Source organism: Pollicipes pollicipes, unplaced genomic scaffold (assembly GCF_011947565.3).
Source record: "Pollicipes pollicipes isolate AB1234 unplaced genomic scaffold, Ppol_2.1 Scaffold_3447;HRSCAF=4054_pilon_pilon_pilon, whole genome shotgun sequence".
NCBI classification, from domain to species: Eukaryota; Metazoa; Arthropoda; class Thecostraca; order Pollicipedomorpha; family Pollicipedidae; genus Pollicipes; species Pollicipes pollicipes.
The window spans coordinates 1,147,579-1,163,909 of NW_023596297.1; the positions used below are offsets into that span (position 1 = coordinate 1,147,579).

Genomic DNA, 16,331 nt, shown 5'->3' on the forward strand with positions numbered 1-16,331 from the left:
AAGTCCGTTTCTTCCACATTTACCACTGCCGCTGGTCTCCCACCGCTACCAGTTGCCGCCGCCACCGCCGCCCACTCACTGCTCCCGGCCTCTGCCGCCACGGCCGACCCCTCACCGCTGGCGGCACGCTGATTGTGAGCAGAGACATCTCCCTCCCCTCCCCCAGTTCGGAGACGTACACTCAGCACCCGGCGGTTCCTTCTTCAATGGTCGTCACACCGCCCCCTTGACCCCGCCATGGCGACTCGCGGCCGGCTGACCGATTTCCCTGCGTGACGCGCCGCGGGGTACCCACAGCGACACCGATCCGGACCGAAGGTATGCGTCGGCTGTTCGTGACTGTTCGTGACTGCCAAGACCAACCGGCAAGGTAGCCCGCTCAATACCCAGGATCTCCTCGTCTCGCTGCGAGAACACCAGGGTGTGGCAGCCCAGATCAAACTTGGAGGCTATGGCTGAGGGGCTCCTGATCCCCTCACCGACCAAGACCGGTGGGAAGCGCGTTTAGCCTGGCTCCTCCTCTCTTGCTGGAAGAGGCCCCTTCAAGCACCCCCAACAGCTCGCAGAATCACTGAAGGACTCCCGCTTACCACCATCACGACGAAAAGGTCATGCTTCACGGTGCGGGGGGGGGGGGGGGGCTCATCTCCACGCCAGCATCGCGTTTTCTCCATCGGCATGAGTGCGCCTGACGTAAGCCCAGCATGACATCTTTCTCGGCTAACAGACAACGGAAGCCACCAGCTGTAATATATGTTTCCATGGTATATATGGCACGTCAATCAAGAACGATCGTTACCATGTGACCATCCTTTTGTATTCACATGCCCACACGGATACCCCTTGCTAATATAATGTAGTCGAGCATCATTTGACTTTATCACGCGACAGCAAACCATTGAAATTAATATCATCATTACGCGTGTAACCACAGCCATGTATCAATAGAATGTCAAAAACAAATTGTAAAACCCATCAATACAGTTCACCTTTCAATGATACTTGTAAAATGGTACTAGAAGTCTCGGTCCACATTGCTTCCATATGACAGTGGTTTGGTCCGCTCATTGACATTAACGTCAAGTCGAAAGCAGGTCACACCTTATCCATACAAGGCGCACACCAGATAACATATCACTCACAGTGACATCATACATTATGCTTCTCATACGCATCGGTTTCAAATTGTACATCAGTCACATCGAGCAGCCCATATCGCATAATTCCCAATATCTACCGCCTCGCGACCGCTAGCGCGGTGGGCATACGCCTGCTCTGCTGCATCACGCCTGCTTGATCACCCCCTTCTTCAGGATGATGTTTCCGTACAGGGAGCGCTCGCCAGTGTGCACAACGGCGAACGACCTCTTAGCGCGCTCGTAGAAGGCGAACCGCTCCACCAGCTCCACGCCAACGGGCGCGCCCTCCGAAAGCGCCAGGAGGCGACGGTACTCCTCCCAGACGGGCGCCTGAAACACCGTCGCCGTCAGCACACGACGGCTGAAACGCAGGCACGCTCAGCAGATGGACGTCTGAAACATCTCTCCACAGATAGTCGGGCATCTGAAACGCCACATCGCAAGCAGCTGGACGTCTGTAACATCTCTTCAAAAACAGTCAGATGTTTGAAACGCCGCATCAAAAACAGTCTGACGCCTATAAAATCTCTCCGAACAATCAGACGTCTCAAAAGCTGCATCACAATTAGTCGGACGTTTTAGCACCTCTCCATAAATAGGCCGATGTCTGAACTACTGCACCACAACTAATCGGAGACCTGTAACGCCCCTCCACAATTCGTCGGACGTCTGAAACACCTCTCTGCAGATAGCCGGACTTATGTAACGCCGCTTCACAATTAGTCAGATATCCGTAACGCCGCTTCACAATTAGTCAGACATCTGTAACGCCGCTCCACAATTAATCGGACACCTGCAACACCTCCCCATAAAGAGTCGGATGTCCGAAACACTGTATACAAATAGTCGGACACGTGCAACGCCGCCCCACAATTCGTCGGACGTCTGTAACATTCATCCACGAACAGCCGAACGTCTGTAAAGCCGTTCCTTCAACATGTGAACGTCCGAAAACACTAAAAAAAAACACATACACACATTGTAACGCCACGCTTGTCCCCACTGATAGTAATCTAAAACAACTACTGCCCTCTACAGCGAACGTCTGAAATACCGCTCTACTTCACAGCTGCGCCACTGAAACACCGGTCCGCTCAGCAGACGGTGGTCTGCAAAACCGCCCTACACTGAGCGCGGCGCTCGACCACTTTGGTACCTATTTTTTCGGCAAAAAACAACGTCCCGACAAAAATACGAGTGCGAAAGACATCTGCGCAACAAACGGGTGCCTAAGACCACTCACCACCATCCAGCAAGTGGACGGCTCAGAAAGCACGCCGCTCGGTAGACAGTCGCTCGAAGCGTCGTTCCACTGAGCGGACCCCTATCCGAAACGTTCCCGTCCAATTTGACACCAGCCAACTGATGGGCTTCTGATAGGCCACTGAGAATATTCAATTTCGTCAACTAACAACACTGTCCCTGCCCCCCGACCTCGGGTCGCTAGTAAGAAAGCAGCGTACCTGGAGTCCAGCCGCCTTGTCCTCGGGCACCATGTCCATAAGCGCCACCGGCTGCGGCACGTACGAGTCGAGCGGCAGCAGCTGCAGCAGGCTCTCCAGCAGCTGCGGGATCGTCTGCCCATCGGCACGCACCTCTCGCGGCCCCGCCCGGCACGTGGAACTGGTCGGGAAGTTGGCGTCGGCCAGCACCAGCTCGTCGCCGTGCCCCATGCTGGCCAGCACGTGCAGCAGGTCCGGGGACAGGTTAGATGGAATGTTCTTCAGCATGGTGGCTGGAGCAGAAGGGGGAGGGTTACAACAGAGGATCACAAATAATGAACATACAGTGGTAACAGGCAGGCTTACAGCCCATGGGAGGGCTTACAAAATGATTGGCAGTGCATCACTGAGGAAATAAGCCGTGGAAATACAGGGTGCAATCAGTCACACAAAATGGCTGGGGTGGCCAGAAGCAAATCATATAGACTTATCCATCCCAGACATGACACTGTAAAGTGTGGGTCCAATGTTCAGATAAGCTACTTGTGCAGTATTTTCTAAGCTGTTGGTCTTACCAGAAAATTTGATAAGCCTTTGGTCTTCAAGCAGATGTGTCACCTTGACAAGAAATTTTGAAGCGGATCATTTTGATTGGGTCCAAGATTTGTAGACTGATAGACTATGGCATAATCATTTGGGAACCTAAAAAGCTATGTTGGAAATACAAAACTTCCCAAAATGTTATAGGTCAAAGTGCACAAATTATCACGGTGGACCCTACTGAGCTTACAGCTTGTAGACTCAGACAACAACCTAAGCATTTAAAGATCCTGAAAGTTGAGGTGGACATACAAATGTTTTAAGATATTATAGTTAAAGGTTTTAGGTGAAAAAGCAGGCTTTTGAAAGAGCTAAACTTTGGTGGACTGAAGCATGCTGACCTTAACATCTGAACACCCCAAAAAGCTGAGGTGCACATTAGAAGCTTTTCATGCCAAGTGAGCTCAGAGCTCTTTGCAAGAAAAAGATACCAGCAAGTTTTGTGTATCCTTAAATATTCAGGTTTTGAAATGTTTTCATTAAGCTCTGTGAGACTACATATTCCTACCACAGTAGAAAGGGTCCCCAATAAATGACCTCAAAGTTTGGTCTAACATGGCCAACAGACTATTGTATGTCCACCTTATCTTTTGGTAATTCCTAATGCCTGGGTCAACATCTCTGTATAATTTTCCACTCAATCAAGAGGGTTTGTACTTATAAACCTTGAGCTCTGAGATGTAATATCAAGAAAGTTTTGTGTGCCCAACACAACTTTGGAATTCCTCAGCTGCTCAGCTCATGGTCAGAGCATGCTAATTTTCAACTAATTAAAAGGGTCTGTTATTATCAATCTTGAGCTTGGACCTATCATATCTTAAAGTTGTACCACCTTAGTCTTTGAAATTTTTCAGTGTTGAGCTAAGGTACATGAGACCACAAATTTTGAGCCTAATGAAAAAAGTCTGCTCTGATTACCATTGGGTGCTGAACTACACATCGTAAAAACTTTGAGAGAGAGGGATATATATATATATATATATATATATATATACTATTAATCTTAATTTCCTTAAGTCATGGTCTGCATCTTCAAGATTTTACTTTGATCAATATACCATGCTGATTATGAGCACTCAAACTGAATAGGCCTCTTAGCCTTGGCACTATAATGCATCACCTTTAAAGCCAGAAACATTGGCCTAACACCTGATTTCAGTTAGGCTTGGCATTACTACCCTTCATTAACTAAAACAAGCACTAAGGTGCAGCTACCTATTTAAGTAAGAACCTCCCCAATTCTGAGATGGAAGTGAATTAAATATGGACATACCTACTTCCTACTATTTTATATATCTGCTAACTATATGCCTATTTTAGTGCATTTGGGGGGAGGTTTAGCCATTTTCCCTACTACCTCCCTAACATATTTCCAAACAAAATATACCATTTCAGCACAGAACTGACATGCACACATGCATGCTGCATATGCATATTACAATGCACACACGCTATACCAACAGGCATCATATTTTGAGAGTAAAACGAAGCAGGATTTTCTTCAGCATAGCGCGGCATCCGTTTACATTAGGCTTCTGGGACAGCACGGGTCGCTTATATAAAACAAATTCGAACTGAGTCGGCCTGCACTATGAGGCCTACCCGTGATGCCAGCCCGAAAGTCAGTGTGAAGTAATCTGCGTTAGACCCTATAATACAATCCAACGAGTTGGCCCAAAATCGCACTTGCCGAAACGAATCACACTGGCAGACTGCCTGCCAAAATTCGCCGTTGCAGCACTTATTGTCGCGAGGGCTATTGCTCTTCCAGCTGTCTGCTAGTCTGAAATATGCTCTGCTATGCTTTTAATCTTTTTATTTGCAGAAAAGTGCTTTTTATTTTATTTATATCCCATACAAATTTATAATACCTTTAAAGCGTGAAAACATTAAAAATTTGTGTAGCATTTCACAAGCTTAGTCTAAGCTGGACTTTGTTCAGTGGGAACAGTTGGTGGGAACAAAACAATGGAACGAATGGCTGTCAGCGGGGCGTACATATTGCCGTACGTGCGCCGCATTAGCAGACATACCCAGATTGAGAACCAAAAGACGTTGGTAAAGAAGAATAGGGTGGACGGACTATGCGTGAAAATTGGGACTGAGATATTGTAAGCAGTGGTCTTTGCTCAGTGTTCTCAAGTTTGTCATGGGCAGAGTGTCTTTTGTCGCCGTCAGGTATCTCGGGATATTTTGATGGTTAACAGGAAAAGGCCGAGTCAACAGATTGCCATCCTCTCGTTATGCATGTGTCCTCTCCAATTTGTTCCTTCATCCCTCTTTATGAACCATTGCAAATGGAAAACCCGTCAGCTGCCAAGCACTGAGGTGTCTAGCCTCCTCTGGTTATTACACTGCAAAAAATGCAGGCATACTCAACATGTCTGGCATGGTAGTGACAACTGACAACCTCATTGCACACACATATAGGCTGATAGCCCATATTTTGGCACAGCCACTACTGATCCGAGTGCATGAATAGGTATTGGTTCAAGCCACTGTGATGAAGCTAGTGAAATTTCAAGTAAGAATACCCAAAGCAAATTTTCAAGTAAACATTTAAGACTGGGTATGTTGGCCTGGCCTGACTGTGGTGCACACATCCTTGATATTCAGTGCACATGCCTCATATAAGCAGCATGCTCAATGAGTGGATTTATTGCAGGCTGGTGTAGTCATTTTTTCATAATAACAACCTGTGTACATTCAGTGTATATGCCACTATGCTTGGCATGCATATGTCATTCACAGCTGGAACTTCCTAATTCCCAAACTTATAGTCTCCATGTTGAAGTCTGAGCACAAACATAATTTTTCATATTTTGACCATGATTAAATAATGAAGTTTCAACACAGAATAAGTGAAACAAGCTTGGGGAGAGGGCATAGGTGGCAGAGGGGGGAAATATAGCAAAACATATCCACAGAAGGTATCAAAAACAGGTTTCTCCCTGATTTGGGACCACTTGTTACTCAAAGATGTGAGATGCTGCAGCCCCCTTTAACTGATGAGAAGCCTTTTGACCATCCTTAATTACCTCTATAATGGTGTGAATTTATTTTGTTCAGCTGCCATACTATCCACTTCCATATTTTAGTGAATTATTGCTTACTTTAATTCAGGTAAGCATTTGCAAGCCTTGTGATATATTATGAAGGTTTGGTTCTAGACAGTCAGTATGAAGTGTGTAGGGGCAGCTCCAAGTCAGTGTGGCATGCAATGTGACAGCATCATTTTTAATGTTTCAGATGTAAATCTGCTGTGAACAGAGAAGTGAAATTGGGTGGCTCTGTGAATCAAAAAGTGATGGCTGAGGGCTGGACAAATAATGTCCTTTGCAGGTAGGTGCTGTATTTTCTGGCTCTGGATGATTTGGGCTATTTTACATCTCACATGAGTTTGCTCTGGGTAATAATCTGCTTTATTGTTTGTGTGCATCTCAATTTTGCATATGTTGCATAGCAGCTTAAGCTATTCAGCTAAGCAATTTCCTATACTGAGATGCATGCTGTCAGCCAATTTTATCCATTTCACTTTTAGTTTTCTGGCACAATCAAAGACAAAGGGGAATCACAATTTTGGGCTGCACCAGTTCTGTAGGTTGCGCTGTTTCTGTGGTTCCACTTACAAGCTCTTAGAACATTAGGTTTTAATTCATATAGATAGATACTTTCTGTCAATTAAGTTCCAAGGTGTTTGTATTAAGTTTCCATTAATGATCATTCATAGGATCCTCAGAACACTTAACCCCCATGATCCTGCAATGTGGCAATTACAGAAGACCAACCATAAATAAAACAGGCACTGAAATATTGATGTTAAGACCACTGAGTGGTCTTATATCAATGTGCTAGTATCTTTTTAGAGTTTTTTTAGAGTCCCCGTGCTAGTATCTTTTTGTATCACATATCGGTGAAAACTCTGGATTGAAATGCCAAAATTGCACCAAACATTGCCAAAAAGCACATGTAACTTGATAATTACAACCAAATATCAGCCATGTGTGTCATTTTTACTTGGAGACTCCTAACCATGCATAACAATTATCATCTGGTGTGTTTGCATCCTATTCAAGTATGTAATCCAGTCCATGCCCAGAACATAGCCTGTGTTATGCTTATAGCATATGTGTACTCTATGATATGTGCCTGAGCATAGAAAAATTGGGGCTGCTTTTTTATACACACTAGATATGTTTGTGTGCCTCTGATACATTTATGTAATGAAAGCCTTGCACTAATAACACTCAGAACATTCCATTCAGCCATGAGCTTGGGAGAACTAAGGAAAAAAAATGCTACTTAGCCACAGCTGTTTTCAATTTATGTTCCATTTGCATCATTAACTCACTCAGATTTTCTGAGTTCAGCCTGGTGACCACAAATGGTCCCACTGTTGAGTCTACATTTGTCCATTTATCTATGTAATTAAATCAAACATGTCTGCCTTAGAATGCAGTTTTGCCAGTGACATATTGTGCGCTAACAATTTTTTGTTCTAAGTGGTCATTTCCGCCAAGCCCTTTCATTGCCATCATTGTTCAGTCTAGTCCACCTGCTGCCAACTTATTTATCAATAGACTATGGCTAAATCAGGTTTTCCAGAATTTATGTCAAAGGTTTTGTCAGCTGTACTTTGTTAATACACTCCTTGATGAACCTGGTATGGATGAGACTTCAATACATTGGAACATTCTCGTCAGCTATCAGCACCAGCTGACCAGTCATGCGTTGCAAGCATGACCAAGCATGTGTGATGCCATACAAGCTGATCAGCTAGCTGAGAGGGGCTTGGTTCCTTCCATGCTTGAATAGTGTTGTGGAAAGCTGTTCATCTCAGATGGGCCATTTGCATTGATTATGAGCTTTTTGGTGTGTAGAATGTGGTCAGGTTGAATTGTTTATTATGCGCTGTTGGTGACCCTGGAATATTTATCAGTAAGATCTCAGTGGTATCTGATCCCACATGTTCACTGTGGTGAGTTGAACAGATCTGCCTTCCATGGCGGGCATTGGTCACGTGGCCGAAACCAGCAACCTCCCACCCTGCTCACGCCAGCGCCTGGCGCGCAGATACTTCATGTACGGCACGTGTCGCAACGGCACGGGCTGCACGTACTCGCACGACTCGAACCTGGCGCGACCCACGCTGCCGTGCCGCTTCTACAAGTGCGGCACGTGCGCGTACGGCAGCAAGTGCCAGTACCTGCACGAGACGCAGGCCGAGGCGGCCGGCCGACAGTCGGCGGCCGACGCGGCGCCGACAGCCGCCGGTCAGCCGAGCAAGACTGGCGGCAACGGCGGCAGGTGAGGGCGGCGGTGGCGACGGCGGCGACGGCGGACTGCGACGGACCGTAACGGACGTGTCGTAAAGATCCAGCTGGCTCGGTCTTTGTGTTGTGGTGTTATGCGTACCATTGCAATTGCTTAGTTATTACGTCGCCGCTCTGTTTATCCGTTTCGCGCATCAAATCGCATGCTTTTGACTCATATGAGTAACGTTTGTATGGGAGCCGCGGTGCCGCTCTGTCGCCGCCGACCTGAACTCACCGCCTCGGCCGGCGGCCGTCCGTCTGACCCAGGCGGCCGATGAAGGACATCTGCCTGCGGGACATGTCGACCGGCGCGCGAGTGCCGGTGAACTGGGCGGACGCGCCCGAGTTCGTGCCCAGCTCAGGCCGAGTACCTCCGGCGTCAGGTAGGCCGCGCGCCGTGAGCTCAGCCTTGTGCTGACGGCGAATCCCCCACGCCGGCGGACAGCCAGAGAGGTTGATGTTACTGGGGTGTGCGCCATGCATGCCGGTGTACACCAGTAATACCTCGATGCTGGCACATGTGCGGCACTGCGGGATATATCACTACATCTATATGTCATTGTGTTCAAGGCCACTGTACATACCACATACAACGTATGTTGTACATGTCACTCGTATGCGCCATGAAAGCCAGCTGCGGGGATGGCCGCAGGTCCGGATACGCGTTCGTACGCGGCTGTGGTGCAGCCCTCCGGCTCCGGCCGCGACCCTGACGACGCGGAGCTGGTGCCGCTCTGTCCGTATGCCGCCGTCGGCGAGTGCAGGTGGGGTCACGTGCATGCGTGTGTATGTGTGTGTGGTGGGTGCTCGATGCCAACGGCCGATCGGCCACGGATGGGTTTGGGGTTCAGACGCTGCCGACGCCGGCCGGTCACTGCGGACGTGTGGCGCCGGACGGTGTCTGTTAGGTCGCTGGTTATCTCGAACCAGGTCATAGGTGATCCGTGGATGGCAGCTGGTGACTTCCGACCACCTTTGTTGTCCTAGCGTTATCCACCTCGTATTCATTGGTCATCAGTCATGTACCACACGCGGCGACTTGGATCCGACCGTTTGTGGCAAGCGATCTCTGAGCGTTGTGCTCGTTCGTCCCTCCCCCCCCCCCCCCAACCCACGCGTCGATGCCGAATCCACCGTCGGCTCCTCCAAACTCTCCCTGACGCCCCCAAACCCCATCTCGAAAGGGAGACCCCGAGGGCACGTCGCCGCGCGCCCTTGCACGTAGCGCCACGACTGCCGCCGCGCGCCAGGCCGCGCGCATTGGCCGGTTAGCGACAATGCGGCGAGCGCGCCGGCCCTGACAAGCGTCCGGCGCCGCTCCGCCCCAGGTACGGCGTGCACTGCGTGCTGCTACACGGCGACGTGTGCGAGTACTGCCAGTGCGCCGTGCTGCACCCGAACGACGCCGCTCAGCGGCGCCGCCACCGCGCCGAGTGCCTCAGCACGCACGAGAAGGACATGGAGCACTCGTTCCGCATGGCCAAGTCCATTGACAAGATGTGCGGCATCTGCATGGAGGTGGTGGTCGAGAAGGTGAGGCGCGGCCTCTGGCGCGGGGGTTTGGCCGGCGGGGTGAGGTGGAGCCGTGGGTGGCGCCGCTGAGGGTCGGCATTCGCAGCTCCATGAAGGGGAACTTGTCTTCTGGAGCCACCATCCGAGCAAGACGTGAGCGGGGAGAAGGTTCAGATTCGGCCACGGGGTGCATTCGTGATTGTGATATCGGATGCGACGTTAATGATGCATTTGTCAACCGGTGTATGATCTGTCGGCAAACGTTATTGCATTAGATTACTTACACGCATTGCACGCCATTGTCGCTGCCATTGGTCATTGCCGTTGCCAACGCCAACGCCAGGGTGCAATGTTGCAACGTTGCAGAAGGAGCTGAGCGCCCGGCGATTCGGAATCCTACCCAGCTGCAGCCACTGCTTCTGCGTAGCTTGCATCCGGCAGTGGCGCTCCTCCAGCCAGTTCGAGGCCAAAGTAACCAGGTGAGAGACGCTTGTTCACTTCCTCTCCAGAGTTACCCGAAGGGATTTCTCCAGTCTTTTCGACTCCAAAGTGGGAGAGTTCTCCCGCCAGTTCAGGTTTTAAACACCAAACTGAGGATGCCGTCGGCCGGTAATGTGGTGGGCCCGTTTCACGCGCACATTGGTGTTAATCCACGAATGCACTGGATTGGTGGATGACCACCAATGTGAAGGAGCTGGACTTGCTTTGGTGGGCATGGGTTGGGAGCTGAGAGGGAGGGCGGGGGGGGGGGGGGGGGGGGAGGGCACAACGTACCGCCAACTTTCACTTCGCCATCCGAGTGCCATCGGATTGTGTAGGTGTTGTACCTGCTTCCCTGTCGACGCCCGGATTTGCAAGATGTTCGCGTAAAATTTGGTAGGGAGCTTTCTGCGGGCCACCCAGCCCGGCTGGCGGCGCCGGTTGTGCCACGTAACGCGGCTCCTGAAATGCTCATCAGTTTACCCGTGGCGCAATGCAATCGGATTGCGAGAAGATAGTGATATTGCAAGTGTGATTGCCATCGCGCATGTATGGATGCAAAGTGATGATTTGACATGATCAGGCTTGATGCAAAAAAATCGGTGATGTCCCACCGCCCGCAATGAGAATATGTTGTCTGTGACGCTTTGTGGTCGCTCTTGGTGGGGCTTTCAAGGACAGAGACGGTGTACCAATTTCATGTGAATTTTCGCTGAATCTGGCACAGACTAATGTGCTATTCGACGTCCGACTAGCCGCATTATTCCAACAGCAATCAAATCCGGATAGTTCGCCGGCCAACGCCATGAAATGATTTGTTGCCTACTTAAGGTGGTTTGCTGTATTGAGATGCTTTTTTATCACCCAACGTCTGGTATCAAATGGATGAGGCAACAGCTCCTGAAAATTGTGAATGTGCAGCTCGATTTATTTTGACCTGCTGAGGTAAACAACCTGAACGAGTCTTATCCTAGCATTCCGCTCTCACGCATGGGAGGTAAAAAAAAGCCACAGCCCATCATTACGTCATTGTGGGCGGCGCACTGCTGTACGTCCCGCACTGGTTGGTGAAAGAAGGGAGAGAAACGTTATTGTTGGTGGCACACTGTTTAACGTCTCACACCGGTCGGTGAAAGAAGGGAGAGACACCGAGTGGTGCTCTCAATGCGATCAGTGCGGCGGTCCTTGAATAATTTACCTGTACACCGCACGAACTAGAACGCCAGTGCGACCTAATCCTTTGATGAGAACTCACTGTCACCATTCGCGGTGGAAACGTTGGCCAACGAGCCTGCACAGGCAGGCGTCGTCGCAAACCGGCCTGCCGAGCAACCCATCCCACGGGCGTGGCGCGCTTGCAGGGGCTGTCCGGAGTGCCGGGTGCACAGCGACTTCATCTGCCCCAGTCGCTACTGGGTGGACGACTCGGAGGAGAAGACCAAGCTCATCAACGACTACATCAAATCCTGCAGGTGCGTGACGTGCTGTTGCGCGTGTTTACAGCCCGTTCTGTCCGCTGTGTGTTGGATCATTTGTATCGCGTCCAGGCTCAGGCTGTCAGGCTTGTCGCGAGCTCTGCAGGTCGCTTCTTTGTCAATATATGGTGTACATAGTGGCCAGACAAATCAACTGCTGCTGTGGGTCCTGCAGTGTTGGCCTCTGCGATCATATTTACGAAGTGATGGTTATGCCGGAGATGACGGGACAGATGCGCCTACTAAACTGGTAACGAAAATTGTGACGTATGCGGCATAAATATAGTTGCAATTTGGTCATAAGCACGACGCTGCGTTAAATTTATATATATATATATATATATATATATATATATATATATATATATATATGTGTAAATTGTGGCTGGTATTTGACGCCGCCCCTGTATCACAACAGCAACAAGCCTTGCAAGCACTTCAACGAGGGCCGCGGGGAGTGTCCGTTCGGCAACAAGTGTTTCTACCGGCACACGTACCCGGACGGCCGGCAGGCGGAGCTGGGGCCGCCGCGCCGCCGCCGCCGCCAGAACCATCTGATCGAGACCGAACTCATGTCGGTACGTGCCTTTCCTGTACGTCCCGGCTCGACCCCAGCCCTGCCCTACCCTGCCCTGCCCTGCCCTGCCCTGCCCTGCCCTGCCCTGCCCTGCCCTGCCCTGCCCTGCCCTGCCCTGCCCTGCCCTGCCCTGCCCTGTCCTGTCCTGCCCTGCCCTGCCCTGCCCTGCCCTGTCCTGCCTGACCCGGCCCTGTCGGCGCGCTCGCCAGCATTGAGCCCCCCCCCCCCTCCCCCCATTGGTCATCCTGTTAAGGGAGCGTCTGTTCAATGAGACCTGTTGTGCGTATTATAAAATAAACGTTGTAGGTCTGCGGTTCGGTGCGGTTTGCACTGTGCAGTGTAGAGATAGTCGCGTGTAAAATATGCATGCGGCTCGCGTTTGCCCGACACGCCTCGTTCCATGCGGCTGTGCCTACTTCGCCCTTGGTGCGATGTCGCACCGGGCTTCTGTTTTCCTACCGATCTGCCGCATGATACGCCATCAAGTGTTTGAGCAGCTGACTGCCCGCGTGCCGACCCGTCCGCTCTGATCGGGCAGGACGTCATGCTCAGCGACTTCCTGAGCGACGAGATGCGGGCGCTGGACGAGGAGGACGCCGACGAGGCGATCCGGCTCAACCTGATGATCATCCAGGCCGGCTCGCTCATGGACATCATGTTCCCGTCCGACTCGGACGACGAGTGACGTACAAACGCGCGTGCGTCCGCCGCGCCCGCGCCGCCACGTCTTTCTGTTGCGTCCGCGCGCCGCCCCGCCCAGTCTACCTCCGCCGGCGGCGGGTGCGGCCGTCGCCGGCGCACGCCGGCCGCGCCCGGTCCGCTCCGCACCCTCCCACCGGCTCTCGCCGTCTCCTGGCAGCTCTCACCGTCTCCCGGCGGCTCTCGGCAACTCCCAGTGGCTTTGCTGCCGGGTCTGTGGCAGCTCCTGGCCACACCGGGCGCCCCAACAGCAGCCCGCAGCGTCTGTGAGGCCCCTGGCTGTAACATCCCACGCGGTGCGGCTGAGTGGTGGGCGGTGGCCGCGGGCGGAGACCGGGTCGGTCGAGAGCGGGGTCCGGTCGCGTCGCGGGCGGGGCCGCGGTGGTGAGGACGGCGGGATGGCGGACGGGACGGACCCGCTCCCCGCCCCCGGCTCAGTTTGCGAAGGTGGGAATCGGCTGACTGTCTTGTCTGGGCGTTGCTATTTCCGATAGTGTTCCGAGCCCCAAGGCTGCCTGTTTTGTATCTCTCTGACTTGATCGTGAGCCTCCTCGGCCGCATTGTTTGCCAAATTTCCCCCGCTTGTCCCGGTGGTATTTCCGCCAGGCTGACCCTGTGATTGCACCTTGGCGTGGCCGCCTGTAACCCACACGCGCTCAGTGGCTCATCGTTACCTATCTCCCAATATTCCAGTATTTTACGCGTGAAGTCGCTGCACGGCGACTGTGGCCCGCTGCCTTCTGTGGGGCTGACCTCAGCGTGTAGGGGCGAGGTCTCGCTTGGGTTGGCGTCCCGTGCCGGCCGGTCGCTGGCGGGCATGCGCTGTCGGTTACCGCGCGCTTCTCTGGCGGCGTTCGTGCCGGGAAGCGCTTGTACAGAAGGGTCGTATCATCAAAGCCACGTCACTTTCAAGTTGTATCAAAACGCAACACGCGTAGCACAAATGCTAGTGAGCCTATTGGTAGCCGTGGTGATAGTTGGTGCTTGCGCACCGTCGGGGTCGTGGAAACTACCGAAATCTGTAATGGTGATTCTTAGTCCATAACAAGCTTTGTAGTGGTTGAATGTTCCTACCATGCAGTTGGAGAGCCCATGTTGTACGTGATGAATAGTCATACGGCCTGGTGTATTTAGGTTTTAACCCAATTTTACTCCGTCCGTAGCGGTGGAACCTACGCTAGATCGCTGTTCGCTAGTCCGTGTTCGCCCGTGCCACCTGTCTTACCCCAAATGATGCAGTAAGGTCAGTACTGAGGCCGGTATTGCGGTCTGCTGATCTTGTATGTCCACATGAAAATGAACAATCTCAAGCTTTGCGTGGTGTCTGCCTGCCAGCAGCCCGTTGGCCTCTGCTGCTCGGCGGATTTAGTGCTTATCGACGCCCCACGCGCACTCAGAGAGTCTCCAGAGGGCACGTTCACAGTTGTTCACCATTCACAAGTCAGCCGCCAGTCACTTCTGCGACCAAGCAGCGGTCCAACCGCCACGCGAACACAGCTCCGCCGTCCTTAGCACGCTCAGCTTTTGTGGGAATCTGGAGAGGCGCCGCCGTCTTGCACACCCCGAAGCCCGGAAGGCATCCGGCGAACGCTGCTGGACCGTTACCAACTGGCTGACGCGTGTTCTGCATTCGCTAAGCGTGCTGTACGCACGCGTCGATGAAATGAAGACCACCTGACCAAGTAGGGGACTTAAAATGACCGCTGCGGTCGACGCGCCCATGAAGCCAAAATACCATCCCATACCGCGATGCGCGGCCTCGCACGGGGTGCTGACCCGCCGCGGGCCGGTGCACCGAGACACAGACGCGTTGGGAGCGTGGGGCTCTAGGCCATGGCAGTCTGCCGCCTTCCGACGGCCGTCGAGCCCGCGCGTGGTGACAACAGTGCTGGAGCTGCTCATCGGCCAGCGAGGAGGTGAGGGATTACAGGAGCGTGTTGCACGACCTGTTACACGACGTGTTACGCTCGGTGCAGATGCTCCGTGCCGCTCTCGAGGCTGGGCTCGTGGCGGCTGCCCGCATGTCGAGACACGAGGACAGCCCTGGGACCAGGCAGGAGGTGTTTGACATGCCTCAGGCTATTGGACTGCGCAGCGGGGCGCGTTTTGCGACGTCTTCAGTCACTGGCGGACTGGGCTGCGGTGAGGCCTCTGGCGGTGTGGCTGCGCACGGTCCGCAGGCTACTGGACTGCGCAGCGGGGCGCGTTTTGTGACGTCATCAGTCGCTGGTGGACTGGGCTGCGGCGAGGCCTCTGGCTGTGTGGCTGCACAAGGTAGAGTTCGGGATCAGTGGTGGGAAGAGCAAATGACGCCAGGCGGCAGCTATTCTGCTCACGACCCCGAGGAATAGATGTTTGTGTGTGACGAGCGTTTTAGGCGGCCGTTCGTGTAGTCGAATGGCCTCTTTGACTTCCTTTAGCGGCTGGACTGTGCAGATTTCCGTTAATTTAACAGCTACTCCGGCTCTCTTTTCAAACCGACGTTTACCGTTGAGGGCAAGTGTGGAACTTTGACCAGCGGATGAGTAAAACATCAAGCACTGTGAACACGTCAAATCGTCTAAAAAGTTGGAACATGTGAATAATCAAACTTCAGCTCCGGGAAGCTCCGTAAGGGCAACCAGGTAAGCACGATCAAGTTATTTCATGTCAAGAGAGGAGAGATAATTCCATACACAAATTTCGGTCGACTGCCTGATGCTTTATGACGGCGTTATTTGATGTGGGTGGTGGTCCCTGCGCCCAAGTGCACATCCAACGGACGATCCAAAGTTCCCGTTTAGTCTTGCGCAAAGAACTGGAGCCATCCGCCAAGTGAAACACCCCGACCTTTCGTGAGTTACTTTGCCAACCAGGACCGTCTAGTGGCTAAAAGCGTTATCGTTGCATCTCTAATCACGGGATCGGGAAACATACAGCGGTACTCGATAGCCCTGGCCAGTTTCACTCAGGTGGGTTTAAATTGGCATTCGCTACTTGACGGATGGCGCCACAGCTCACGCGAAGTGCCTTCAAAATCGCTATGCTGTTTGAACTTCAGGGCCCTGTAGTTCTCGTAATGGTCATCTGATAGCATTGTTACCGATACCAAC

At 52.2% G+C, this 16,331-nt stretch overlaps 2 protein-coding genes across 6 annotated transcripts; one reads left to right on the forward strand and one right to left on the reverse strand.

Annotated features, from left to right (window-relative positions):
- Window positions 1–733: 733 nt before the first annotated feature.
- Window positions 734–4,908, reverse strand: LOC119092621 (fucose mutarotase). Of its 3 annotated transcripts, none has more exons than XM_037215580.1 (3): window positions 4,784–4,908; window positions 2,603–2,874; window positions 734–1,469 (listed from the first exon to the last, which is right to left on the reverse strand). In XM_037215580.1, the coding sequence occupies exons 2-3, from the start codon at window positions 2,867–2,869 to the stop codon at window positions 1,284–1,286; spliced, it is 453 nt and encodes a 150-aa protein (XP_037071475.1). In that variant the 5' UTR covers window positions 2,870–2,874; window positions 4,784–4,908; the 3' UTR covers window positions 734–1,283. The 3 variants fall into 3 exon arrangements, with proteins under 3 accessions (XP_037071475.1, XP_037071477.1, XP_037071476.1); XM_037215582.1 differs by lacking the exon at window positions 4,784–4,908 and adding an exon at window positions 4,643–4,775; XM_037215581.1 differs by lacking the exon at window positions 4,784–4,908 and adding an exon at window positions 3,157–4,157.
- A 305-nt stretch (window positions 4,909–5,213) lies between these two features.
- LOC119091846 (putative E3 ubiquitin-protein ligase makorin-1) lies at window positions 5,214–13,300 on the forward strand. Of its 3 annotated transcripts, none has more exons than XM_037214740.1 (10): window positions 5,214–5,292; window positions 6,431–6,523; window positions 8,255–8,488; window positions 8,764–8,879; window positions 9,149–9,260; window positions 9,825–10,029; window positions 10,375–10,487; window positions 11,850–11,960; window positions 12,382–12,541; window positions 13,079–13,300. In XM_037214740.1, exons 2-10 carry the CDS (start codon window positions 6,489–6,491, stop codon window positions 13,223–13,225), a joined length of 1,233 nt encoding a protein of 410 aa, XP_037070635.1. In that variant the 5' UTR covers window positions 5,214–5,292; window positions 6,431–6,488; the 3' UTR covers window positions 13,226–13,300. The 3 variants fall into 3 exon arrangements, with proteins under 3 accessions (XP_037070635.1, XP_037070637.1, XP_037070636.1); XM_037214742.1 differs by lacking the exon at window positions 5,214–5,292 and adding an exon at window positions 5,341–5,359; XM_037214741.1 differs by lacking the exon at window positions 5,214–5,292 and adding an exon at window positions 6,212–6,304.
- Window positions 13,301–16,331: the final 3,031 nt, after the last annotated feature.

Coding starts and splice junctions, on each gene's coding strand:
- LOC119092621 (XM_037215580.1), bottom strand. CDS start 2,869: ATGCTGAAGAACATTCCATCTAACCTGTCCCCGGACCTGCTGCACGTG. Junction 1,470..2,602: donor ACAAGGCGGCTGGACTCCAG/GTACGCTGCTTT, acceptor ACGGTGTTTCAG/GCGCCCGTCTGGGAGGAGTA.
- LOC119091846 (XM_037214740.1), top strand. CDS start 6,489: ATGGCTGAGGGCTGGACAAATAATGTCCTTTGCAG. Junction 8,880..9,148: donor CCGAGTACCTCCGGCGTCAG/GTAGGCCGCGCG, acceptor GGATGGCCGCAG/GTCCGGATACGCGTTCGTAC. Junction 11,961..12,381: donor GACTACATCAAATCCTGCAG/GTGCGTGACGTG, acceptor GTATCACAACAG/CAACAAGCCTTGCAAGCACT.